At 47.3% G+C, this 12683-nt stretch overlaps 1 protein-coding gene across 1 annotated transcript in view; it reads right to left on the bottom strand.

Moving 5' to 3' along the window:
- Positions 1-466: 466 nt before the first annotated feature.
- The window catches only part of MPO (myeloperoxidase), a 52040-nt gene continuing 39823 nt past the window's right edge, over positions 467-12683 (bottom strand). The window contains exons 9-13 of the mRNA XM_034752910.1: positions 11873-12119; positions 9914-10084; positions 6933-7170; positions 3594-3805; positions 467-2492 (exon numbers count right to left, since the gene is read on the bottom strand). Coding sequence (XP_034608801.1) covers positions 2470-2492; positions 3594-3805; positions 6933-7170; positions 9914-10084; positions 11873-12119 — 891 coding nt within the window. The 3' untranslated portion in view covers positions 467-2469. The remainder of the gene's footprint in view (positions 2493-3593; positions 3806-6932; positions 7171-9913; positions 10085-11872; positions 12120-12683) is intronic.

Here is a 12683-nt window from a genome sequence, read left to right as displayed (position 1 = left end):
AAATTTTTAAAGAAATAATTGGACATTGATATATTTGAAATAATGTTGCCCTCTGAGTAAGACACTGGGAGTAAGGAACCAATTTCAGCCTTGTGGGCACGGGTCCCTGCAATCCCCTGTACTTACGCTGAGGGCTCAGCTGGGACATCCTGTCTCCTCTGCGGGGAGGCTGGGGGGGTTCATTTGCAGCTGTTAGTCTGAGAGGCAGTGGTTGATTTGTACCAGGTCTCCTGCAGTTCTCCTCCCTCCGGTTCTGTCACAGCATCACATGCCCCAGAAAGCGAAGGGTTGCCTCCGCTGCACAGAGACTCGGCGGGGCAATTTCTTTTCAGCATTTTCTACTTTGGCTAGTGCCTCTGGATTTGAGCACATTCCTGCCGAGTCCCTGCACAACACCTGTCCTCGCCCACCTCCCTTCACTACTTACTGCTCTCATTGCATTGCACAAGGGAAAGGAAAGTCAGCCTCTGTTCCAAAAAGCGTTTTATTGGGTGATGCATTACACAGACAGTGGTTATACAGCAGACATAGCAATTCAAGGCCTGTTACAGGAGAGAAGAAGAAGTTGGCTTGCCTCTCACTTGGGGAATGGTGGGATATGCACGGAATGAGACTATTTGAACTAGATCTGAACTAGAACAAACAGGAATTAATTCAGGGAAGTTCTGTGGCCTGTGTTATACAGAAAGTTAGACTAGATGATCACCATAGGCCCGTCTAGCCTTATAATTAATGAAACGATTTCAGGTTTTATTTCATTTCCACTCTAAGAAAAGGGAAAGAAAGCTGATTTACAGACAAAGGCTCAAAAAAGAGTCACTGCCAACTTTATTGTGCCCAGCTTCCCACGTAAATTGGCATGGCTGTGATAAACAAGCTTCCTGCCTCCCCGGGGATATGATCAACCTTCTGCTGCTTAGACCCAGAATCAAACAATGCTGATGACAGAAGAGTTCGAACAGAGAATGATTTTCGTCTCCAACTTGGCTTATTCTAGTTCTAGCATGATACAGGGACAGGTGCAGTAACTGAGAGAGGACTCCATGTTCTGAGCAGAAGGGATGAAAGCCTTCAAGACCTGAAAATCAGAGGAGTCCCCGGTTGTGTCATGCTGAAGATCACACTGTGGCTTTGTGACTGTCACTAACACTTACTGTTCAAGTCCCAAACTCTCAGCCTTCACACAGCAGAAGATTCTTTGCACTGATGTCTGAGTTAATTAAATTAACTGAGGATTAAATTAAAATGCCAGAGGAACCACACGAATGAACATACTGGCTAGGCACCAAATCACCCACACATAGGGCTACGCTGCGCAATTCTAGCCACTTTAGCTGGGCAAAGCAACTCTAATGCCAGTGGCCCCTGTCCCAGAGAGTTAACCAATTATCAATGCTGGTGGATTCCCCCTGCCCAAGGGAATCCTACGGTGGCACAGAGCTTGTGTAATGTCTCCTACACCTCAGCTGCCAGATGGGGCTGGAGCCAGGGGAAAGGAAGCATAGTTAAGTCATCCCTGCACCCCATTGGTCATTATCTTCCAGCTGCTCTAATTAGCACCAGGGCTGGTCCCATCACCCAGGTTTAGGATGCAAAGCCTCATGCCAAGTGCTTCTTCCCCAGCCCAGAGAACTGGGTCTGCTGTGCCAATTTCCTTTCACATATGGTGCCAACACTAGTGGCACGTCCTTCTTCTGTGACTACCATGGAATGTTCCACAGTCTGGGAAAAGACTAGGAATTAATGAGTTAATGTCTTATTTCTTCAATAGAGACAATTTGCTGACTCACCATTCCCGGAAAAACTGCAAGAGAAGCTTTTTTATTATAAAGAAACCAAAGAACAATAATTAAGTGGCATCATATGGCTGCCAATCATGACCGTCTCATTCAAAGGCACTCCTGGAAAATCAGCAAACTTTGTTTCTTTTAAAGGAAAAATTCTAGTGATTTGTTATAATAACTCAGAGAGCAAAACAGATTTTTAGTAAATAAGAGATATGTTAAAAGTTCATTTCAGAGAAATTCTAGTGCATCAGTTGGACTGCCTTTGTCCTACAACACCATCTCCCAACAGAGACCCATCATTATGGAAAATCAGACAGAAAGAAATGGCTCTTAAAACGAAGCTGATTTAGGCCAAATTTGTGTGAATTTCATAAGAGGGCAGCTTCCTGGCTGATTGTGAATTATTCTGTTGTCATTTTGAAAACTCATTTTAGTGCCGTTCTCTGCTTTGTAATGTCATCTTTAGAACATTTAATATATTGCACTGGAATGTCTTTTAACAATGCTCACTTTAATTTGGTTGCATCTCACTGAAAAGGCCTCATGCAAGACAAAATCAAGCCAAACGATAGCACTTATGCCGTGTATTCCAGGCAGTAAAAGCATTGGACTGAATGTGGTAAAGAATCCTTGCGGGCAGCATCCTGAATCCAGCCCTCCAGGGGAACTTCAGCTTCCATCATTAGTAGTCACCAGATGCTTCTTCTGTGGGGTGAAACGGACAAGGTGTTAATAAAGCAGTGAAGGCCCTGGAAGGCTGGGATTGTGTTTTATCTCTATGGGTTAAGCAGGAACAGAAGGACACATGGAGATGTATCGGACAAAGGGGAGAGAGGCAAGATATCCACCAATCGATGCCCTCGGGCTCTGTGGGAGGTGTTCACCTTGCCCAGCTGGAGTCCTTCTCCAATTACCCTAGTCCAGTACAGCAAAGCAGGATTCCCTTCTGACTAGGCACAGGAGCCAACAGATGGCCAAAGAACCTTTTAGAAGTGTGACTTTTAAGTCTGAGACATCTACCAATGAGAACTCTTGACACTTTGTGTTCCGTGTCCCTCACGCCCCTGACATTTTAACCAGTAGAACAAGAGCATGCAAATCTACTGAACACGAAGGGTGGCAATTGGTTGTATGTCACAATGGGTCCACTTAAACAGGTGACCTGATTTAGTCTATAATCATAACAATTAGATAAACAGTCATTAATAAGTTCATTTCTAATTTTTTCTAATGTAGCTTGGGCATGAAATGTCAATGTTTTAGCTGTCGACTATTAGCCGGTGACTTAGCTGCTGAAGAAGGGAAGCGATGTAGCTCAGTTGAGACCCTGAAGGATCAGAAGGGGCTGAGGAGCAGCTGAGTTCTGCAGGAGGACAAGGCAAGGAAGCACCTACCAGCCCTGCTCTAGCCTGCTGGGGGAAGCCTGGGTGTCTAAATGGAGGTATCTAAACCTGCATTAGGCATCAATATACCAGTTTTTGGCCCTAAGAGCCAGATTTACAAGGCTATTTAGGCCCCTAAATATGTAGATAGGCACCCAGTGGGATTTTCAAAAGCACTTCAGTGAATTACATGCCAGACTCACATTGATTTTCAAGGGAGTTAAAGTATCTTAATCTGTTTAGGTGCTTTTGAAAATCCCACTAGGCCCCTATTTGCATCTTTAGGCATCTAAAAACCTTTGAAAATATGCCCTGTAAATATTTATCTAGGTCCCTAAATGCAGATGCAAACACGCGCCTTTGAGTATCCTACTTTGAAAATTGTTACGTTGAATGCAAGCCAGCCAATTCTCTCTGTACCTACCTTCCCCATCACACTTTGATTTCCAAGCCGAGAGGTCCAGCTTCTGTATCTGATTGCAGTTCACAAAGTCTCTGGGATATCTACTGGCTTGGAAAATATTCCTAGGAACCTCAGTAATGTGGGTGTTATCACAGATTATACGTGGCAAGCTGATCCGTCTCAGGGCGCCTCGCTGCTGGGGAGTGAAAATCCCGGTGTTCTCCCACCAGAATCTGCCCAAAAGAGGAAAACAGCAGCAACAGATTTTATCCTGTGGGTTTCTATAGACTCGGGACCATTGGCATGTCATTTCCAATGAAACCTGAACACAAGCAACACCTTTCTCTTTGTGAGCTTTGTCATGAACGGGGCTTTGTAGTGAGGCTGAGTGGAACTGGAGTGTGAGGGACCACTATGCTCCCCTGGGTGGGGTGAGCCAAACCTGCCCCCCCCCCCCTCACTGGACATACCAGGAGCTATGGGGCTGCTGAACCACAGGAGACACTGGACATCTCTTCTGTGGAGCAGACGTCCCTGCAAGAGCCCGGCCGAGCCCCGACTGGACCAACACTTTGCCATCAGGGGAGGCAGACGAGGACCCCGAAGAGCTGCCGGAGCTACCCATGGCCGAGTACCCCGAGGAGAGGACCCTACACCCAGACTGTGGTAGGAGGGGCGCCAGGAGGACCAGACTAATCCGGTCCTGCTGCCAGAGGGTGAGTCAGTGTGTTGCGGCTGGAACCCCTGCTACCGCTGTCAGAGCCCTGGGCTGGGATGCAGTGGAGTCAGGTGGGCCTGCGTTCCCCTGACACCCCACCCCCGGCCTGAGCCCCTAGACTGCTTTGGTGCTCACCTTCCCCCTGCCCCCCGGCCTGAGCCCCTAGACTGTTTTGGCGCTCACCCCTGCAAGAGCCCTAATTGTTTGCGGCTCTGCCCCGCCCAGAGGGAACCAGAGCCCCTCTACAGACGGTCTGTAGCTGTCTGCCCAGCCAGGTGGCTGTGGTCTAAAGACTGTTTGTGGTTCTGCCCCACCAGGGGGCTGGAGCTCTCCCCATAAGACAGTTACTTGCAGTCTGCCTGTAGTGAGGCAGAGTAGCCTCCCTCCCCCACTTGGGACCACGACAGGCTTAACTCCCAGTGGCTAACTCGGAACGAGGAGCCCCTTCTCTACCCACGGGATGACTCGGCCTGCCCTGGCCAGTCACTGAGAATACAGTCAAACCAGGACTCACCAGGGCTGACTGGGCACTGGCTCGACTCAGGGGTTAGCACCCTCCTCTCGGAAACAGAAGATCAGGATGAGTCCAGCCCTAGACCAGGACTCAGTATTGTCCCTATAGTGCAGTAATGCGGGGAGAGGGGAGGGTTGCAACTGCAGAGGCTGGTCCTTAGCCAGGCAGAAGTTAAGGAACCATATCACTTTCCAAAAAGAGTCTTGCTCCATAATTCCTCTTTCAGTAAAACAGGTTCTCCTGTCCCACGCTCATGACGGCTATTGCAAAGTGCACAAGAGCTTCTGTGCTTGCCTACAAGCTATCTGGCCAGATTCTTTGCCCATCTTAACCCCCCTTTGGGTTGCTAGTGGCACAAAGGGGACTAAAAGCTATCTTCAGGCAGAAATGGAGGAGACCCCCCAGAGTGTGGGTTTTCACCCTGGGGTCACAGCCCCCTTTTCCTTCCTATATTGCTTAACAGGTAAGGGGCCCCAGTAGAAAAACGCAAATGGTTGAGAATCACGGTCCTAGTAAAAGGGAAACCTCCGCTGTCATAGGGCATGCCCTGTATCACCTATTTCTTGCCCGGGCAGGGGGTATTTGGGGGAAGGAGGGAGCATGTTTAGGATGGGGCCAGAACACAATGTGCACTGCAGTGTTTCAAGCTGGCAGAGCAACCCCTTGAGGTACATTATCCACTGGTGCAAGTTAGAGAGGCCCAGAGTCTGCTCCAACTTGTGCCATGATGCAGTTTGGCCCTCAGTAGCTGTGAGGATTGGAGTGGAGTGGAAAGTTGGTGAAAAGCCACCTATAACCCCCTCTTCAGGTTCTGCAAGTGCTGCTGTGTGCACCTGGGGGCCTGGCCTGCTGTGTAGCCAGTATCTAACTCAGTTCTATGACACGATCTGGACTTTTTGTAGCATGAATACTGCTAGTTATAACTCTGTGGTTTATCGGGCCGAACTAGCGCACAGATCCAGGAATGTGAAAATGAAAGAGTTTGCGTGGCCCCAGATGGGGAAAGGCAGCTCCAAAAGTGCTCTTGTTAAAGGAACTTTGTTTTCACCTGTGAGTGCTGAGAGTCATCACTTTATCACGCCATCCTGTCCTCTGCCCATCAGTGGTGATATCTAATCATCCACACTGCAGAGGCATATAAGATCCTGTATTGTATTCTCTTCCTTTGCTGAATTGCTTTCTTCCTCCCCTCCCCATCTTTCTTCCTATCCTATCTCTCATTCTCTTGGCTTTTCATTGAATCCTGAAATCAACTATGCTGCATTCATCCAAGCCTGCCTTGTCTAAGGAGAAAAAATCCAACCAGATGATGTCCCTCACGAGAATGTGAACCAGGGTCCAAGCAGCAGGTGTCATGGTTGGCTTGCCAGCCAAAGCATCCAATCGTAACTAAACAGCAGTCCACTGTTCCAAAAACATCAAGAAAGGCCATATTTCACCCATCTTTTCTATCCTGTCCCTCATCCATCTTGTGTCTGTCTGTTTGATAGCAACAGGATAAGAGAATTTTCTTCACACATCAGGACTGACAGTAAAATTAATCCTTACCTTCTCAGCAACGAAAGATTATTAATGAAAAAGGAGACTGACATTTTGACTCTGAAAGGAGAGAGACTTTGATAGGGTCGGACTAAGTTTGTTTTGCATAATCACTCAACCACAGTTTCAATATAAATGCTTGTTTTAATTCCTTGGTTTTTCTTGAGGATGCAGGGTGTGTGTGTGAGAGAGAGAGAGAGAGAGAGAGAGAGAGAGAGAGTAATCAATAAACTTTCAACTTGAATGATGCTTTTGGGTGTTTGCCAAGTAAACAAGTACAACCAAGGCCTCTGTGAAAAATAACCCCTGGCCTATCTATCACTGCTGAATGTTGGAGAGTGAAAGAATTTATAAACCCCTTTAACTCTTTAGGCCTTTGAGATCAATATCCTTACAAAAGACCCCCAAAATGGAGGGACCCAGAATGCTTTTTTAAATGCTGGCCCAAGGGAATATGTACTTTACCAGGAAGGAAAGAAAAATTTTGGAAGATGAACAAAATCATATATGGAGCTCGTATTCAGCTCCCCGAAACAAACAGCCTCTTACCCTTAATCACTGGGATTCCTGTCTTGGTATGATCTCTTACCTGTCCCCATCTCGTAATTTCCTGAACTGAGATCCAATGATGCAAGCCATGGTGGGCCCAACTCTGCCATTGGGAACAAACGGCTCCGCGAGTGCCCCAATCCAGATGTCGATATTGTCTGGTGTCCCGTACAGGTCCATGAACTTCCTGGCCAGCTCACCATTTCTCAGCACTGCAGAGAGTTCAACTAAGTTGCGAGGCTGTGAGAGCCCACAAAACTGCCTCCAGGCGTTATACCCTGCGGAACCAGAACAGAGCAGTCAATACTGCCATCTCCCTCCCATCTGTGCTAGCAAGTTGCTCCTCTTTCCTTAGGCACGTATTTGTTTCTGGTGTATTTGAAGACTTTTCTAAAGCTCTCCCCTTATTGTCTCTGTTTTTCTGTTCTTTGTGTCAACTCTTTGCCACTTTAGTTCCAATTTGTACCTTACCTGGCATGGTCGGTATGGTTCAGGCAGGACATCTATTCTTTAGATAATGCTGATTTAGACATAATCCTTTCTTACCCGGCAGCTTTTATTCTTTGTTTGTTTTGGTGTCAGAGACACATGAATAATTGTGTCTCTCTATGGAGTCTTCAGTTACGTTCAGGCTCCATTTACAGTTTAAGATTCTAATATATTCTTCTACCTGCTCTTAACCAAAACGATCTTTGGATGTATAGACAGGGGAATGTTGAGTCGAACTAGTGAGGTGCTGTCAGCTCTGAATACATCACTGTTGGAACACTACAGCTCATTCTGGTCTCCACACTTTAAAAAGAATATTGAAAACTGGGGCAGGGTTCAGAGAAGAGCTACAGGAATCATTTGAAGTCTGGAAAGTACACTAACAGATTGACTGAGCTCAATGTATTTCACTTATCAAAACAAAGATTAAGAGACTCTTTGATCCTGGTCTCTAATGACCTATCTAGAGAAGGCCCCAGGCATTAGGGAGCTCTTTGCTCTAGCAGATAAAAGCAGAATAAGATTCAATGGCTGGACGCTGAAGTTAGACACATTCAAATGAGAAATAAGTTGCAGCTTCTTAACAGTGAGTGTAATGAACCATTGCAACAGATTAGCAAGGGAGGGAGTCAATTATCCTCATTTCGAGGGGTTAATCAATTTGGGGATCTTTCTAAATGTTCTGGTCTAGTTCAGACACCTGGTACTAGACCCAACAGTGTTGCCTTACATAGCGGGGAAGAATTATTCCCTCCACTGCAGGAATGACAGGCTGATGTTATATGGTCTGTGTGATGCTGGTCAGATTAGATCCTAGAGGTTACTTCTGGCCATAGTTTTGAAATCTGCCACCACAATGCTATCCTAGTTACAACATCAGCCTAACTGGGCAGTGATCACCGTTAGCCCAGGAAGCTCCTATGCTCCATTTTAATTTTATTAACTCCTGTCTAGTACTCAAGACTAAGGGCTTGTCTACACTGAAAACGCTGCAGCTGCACCCCTGCAGTGCTTCAGTGAAGACGCTACTTACACCAACAGGGCGGGTCTCCCGTCAGCATAGGTACTCCACTTTCCCGAGAAGCGGAACTAGGTCTACACCAGGGGTTAAATCAGGTTAACTGCATCGCTCAGGGGTGTGGATTATTCACTCCCCTGAGCGACGTAGTGATACTGACCTAATTTCCTGGTGTAGACCACGCCTGAACTGAGAATTGCTTCTTCTGTAGGCACCTAAACAGGCTGATGTAAAAAGCTATCATTTTGGTACCAAATTGCTTCTCCAAACCATTCCCAGATTCATAGAGTATAAGGCCGGAGGGACTATTAGATCATCTAGTCTGACCTCCTGTGTAACACAGGCCAGAAATTTTAGCTTCTCCTGTGTTGAGCCCAACCGTATGTGTCTGAGTAAAGCATCTCTTCCAGAAAGGCTCCAGTCTTGCTCTGACGACTTCAGGAGGTGAGAATTGACCACTTTCCTTGACAGCTTGTTCCAATGGCTAGTCACCCTCTATTCAAAATGGTATCTTATTTCCCATTTGAATTTGTCTGACCTCAGCTTACAGCCATTGGCTCTTGTTCTGTCTTTCTCCACTACATTAAAGAGCCCTTTAGCACCCAGTATTTTCTCCCTATGAAGGTATTTATATAGTGTAATCAAGTCATCTCTATATCATCTTTCTGATCAGCTAGTCAGGTTGAGTTTTTTAAGTCTCTCACTGAAAGGCATTTTCTCCAGCCCTCAAATCTTTTTTGTGGCACCTCTCTGTACCATCTTCAATTTGTCATCATTTTTTTTCATTGGAGACACTAGACGTGGACGCAGCATTCCAATACTGGTCCCACCAATGCCGTACACAGCAGTAAAATCACCTCCTTACTCCTACTCACTGTGGTCTAGTGAAGGGGCACGTCTGCCACACAATAAGGAGGCACACACAGGACATGTGAGGAGATGTGATTTGTTGAATCGAACAGGCAGCATGGTTCAGGAGCTGGGCACAGAGTTAGAATGCAACAACTCCTGAATTTTAGTCCTGGCTAGGCAATGATCCTTAGCTTCCATGCCAGTTTTGCCATGTATCAATTGCAGATCATATGTTTGTTGTGACGCACAGAGAAGAGTTCATCAGTGACCGTTTGCACCGTTCTGTGCAATGTGATGTGAACACAAAGAATTATGTTGCTGAGCAGCTAACTCCAGTCAGCTCCTAGCTCCACCCGGCTGCTAACTCAGTGGCTAACTTTCCTACCTACTGGTTTACTGTGGCGCAGTAAAGCAGACCGGACCCAGAAGAGATCCCTGCGGGATCCCAAAACATTGGGCTATTAATATTTACTCTCCATGTCAGACTTTTTTGGATGGCTTAAGGTTGACTACATTTCTCTGTATTCCATTTTGGGACTTTCTGGTTTTCTCCTTACGTTTCTAGAATATACTGCAATTCATTCCTGTGGGGGTCTGGCATTTTGGTTTTTCCTTTTCTTCTGGAGTTTTGTTTCTGAGATGGAGCCAGCTGGGATCCTCACCTGGGAGCCCTTTATCTCTGCCGCGCTGCATGTTAAGTGCCGCTAAATCCAGTCCAATCCTCATGACCTGTTCAAACAGCCGATCCCGGAGTTCATCCACAACCATTTGCTTCTGTGTCATCAGTTTGGCCTGATTAGCCATCAAGCCACGGAGAACAGGGTCAATGCCACCTGCAGTAATTAAACAGCTACTAGTAAATGGCCTTCCACATCCAAATCCATCAGGGATGGACACTGCATTCGAAACAGACGCCCCAGATGTTCATACATCTACTGGTATAGTAGATGACTTGGGAATCTAAGCTTTGAATTTCCTGATATCTGGAAAAGGACTCCTTCGGAAAAGGAGGGTGGTCCTGCCGTTAACATGCTGACCTGGGACTCGGGAGACTTGGGTTGAATTCCCTGCACCATCACAGACTTCCTAGGAGGCCTTGGGCAAGTCGCTCAGGCCCCGATCCAAGAAAGGTGTGTGGCCATTGTAAAGATTCACTTCTCAGTGCCTGGAAAGTCAGGGGACTCACAAAGCCTGAGGTAGGCACCTGAGGAGAGGGGCCACACAAGCTCGGTGGGGAGCCACTTGAGCTAGCCAACGGGGGGAGGCGGATCAGGGGGAAGTGTTCTAAGCCCCACCCCCTCACAGAGTCCAGCACTCAAGTCCAGGCTGCAGGCCGGACCTCTGCTAGCAATCCACAGCCAGGAACCCCCCTGCTGGAGTCAGGCGGGTTAGGTGGGTGCCTAGCTTCCCACAACACTGAGGAAGCTGCCTCCTGTCTAACCTTCAGTGCACTGGTTAGGGCACTCACCCGGGACGTGGGAGACCAAGTTCAATTCCCCCCTCTGCCTGATGAGAAGAAGGGATTTGATCAAGGCTCTCCCCCTGCTCATATGAACAGCCTAACGACTGGACTATGGGATATTCTGGTAGCAGGTGCTAGTTTCTCTTGTGGAAGCCGTTCTATTCTAACTAAATATTAATTGGGCCAGAGAAAGCATGAGAATCTCCCTATGGTCCAGTGGTTAGGGCACTCACCTGAGAGGTGGGAAAGACCTCTTCAAACCCTTTCTCCTCATCAGGTAGAGGATGGAATTAAACTGGGGTCTCCCTCATCCTGGGTGAGTACCCTAGCCACTGGATTAAAGGCTATAAGGGAAGCCAGCTCTGCCTCCTCCTCCCTCCTTGCCTGGCTATTCTGTGTAGCGTTAGGCATGTTCTGAGCACACCCACTGGACTGGGCCCTGCAGGAAGATAGGTGGGAGAACATGGTCAGGGCAGAACCATAGAGTCCAAGGAAGCATTTAGGCGCCTAAAGGGTTAAATGGCAGCTGAATGGGGGTTTTGTGACTTGCAGTGGTTTAAATTTAGGCACGTACGCTCCTTTGTGGATCTCTCCCTCATTCTCTCTGGGCCTCAGTTCCCCATCTGCAACTGGGGACAGTAAGAACATCAGAATGGCTATCCTGGCTCAGACCAATGGTCCATGTAGCCCAGTGTCCTGTCTCCGACAGGGGCCAATGCCAAATGTCTGCCCTACCTCACAGGGGTGTTGTGAGGATAAATACCTTAAAGATTGTGCAAGACCCAGACCATACGGCAATGGGGACCATGTAAGTACCTCACATAGATTCAAACTTCCTACATTCAGGTCTTTTCCCCCCCTTTCAATTCTAGGGACATTTTTATCTTCAGTGATTTTATTAGCAACTATAAACATTTAACCAACCAGCTGTTAGCTTCCCCAAGAGGACGGTTTCTACTTTGACCACTCAGAGAACCTGTGCTGGGATGGTAAGATGCTTTGGCCACTGGTGACTGGCAGGACTCACTGGCTGATTTTGAGACAATGACCCCTATTTTGATGTATCCTGTTGTGAAGTCTGGCCATAGTGGCAGACGGGAAGGGTCTGATCAGAATGGGTGTGGGGCAGCGGAGCACAGGACTGCAGGAAGGGTTTTACCTTGTGTCACAATTTTCCATGTAGCAAAGAATTCTTTGCTGAGGAGGCTTGGGGGGCCTAGAGGCTGGTAGCGATCATCCAAGCGGAACACAAAGGGCTGAATCGAAGCATGAGCAAACCGGAAAGCGATGGTGAAGATGCTGGATATTCGGGGATCCACAGAGTCATTGTACTGCCGGTAGGAAGGAATCGCTGTCCAGAAGGTATTTCCCAGCAGGAGGGGCAAGTAGTCTCTGAAGGTTATTATCTGGGAGAAAACAAGGAGAGGGTGATCCACTCATGGCACCAACCATCAGCTCCCTGGGAGTGCGGAGAGGGCTATGCTCTTCTCCCAAGAGTCATTCTATGTAACTGTTTCAAAACCACCTGTCTGGGAACACACGATAAAAGGGCAAGTGCTTGCACAAAATGAGAGCAGAGAAAGTGCACAGGACAGGGGCTACCCAACAATCATCTCGCTGTTGACTTGGCCAAACACTCTTTTCACTCAAACACACTTTAGTCCCAGGTACTAGATTGTAACTTACTTCCTAACTTTGTGGCACGGACTCATGGTCCTTTCTACACCTGGCCATTTTATCACGTGGTCAGTAATGCATCCTTGGGCAGGCCAGATTTGGGTGTCAGCACAAAAGTCCTCTGCATATGGCTGTGGCTTCCCCAGCCATGTTATGGTTTCAGAATCTCAGCTTTCATTACAAATAACAAAGTTTCTACCCCTCATGTTTGCTCAGAAAAGAATTAAAACACACCCCAGAAGGCTACTGTGAGCACATCAGACCTGTCCTCTACTTCCTACACTGGCTTACCA

Source organism: Trachemys scripta, chromosome 18, assembly GCF_013100865.1.
Source record: "Trachemys scripta elegans isolate TJP31775 chromosome 18, CAS_Tse_1.0, whole genome shotgun sequence".
NCBI classification, from domain to species: Eukaryota; Metazoa; Chordata; order Testudines; family Emydidae; genus Trachemys; species Trachemys scripta.
The sequence above is the reverse complement of the archived record's forward strand: the minus strand, read 5'-3'. Positions and strand labels throughout refer to the sequence as shown.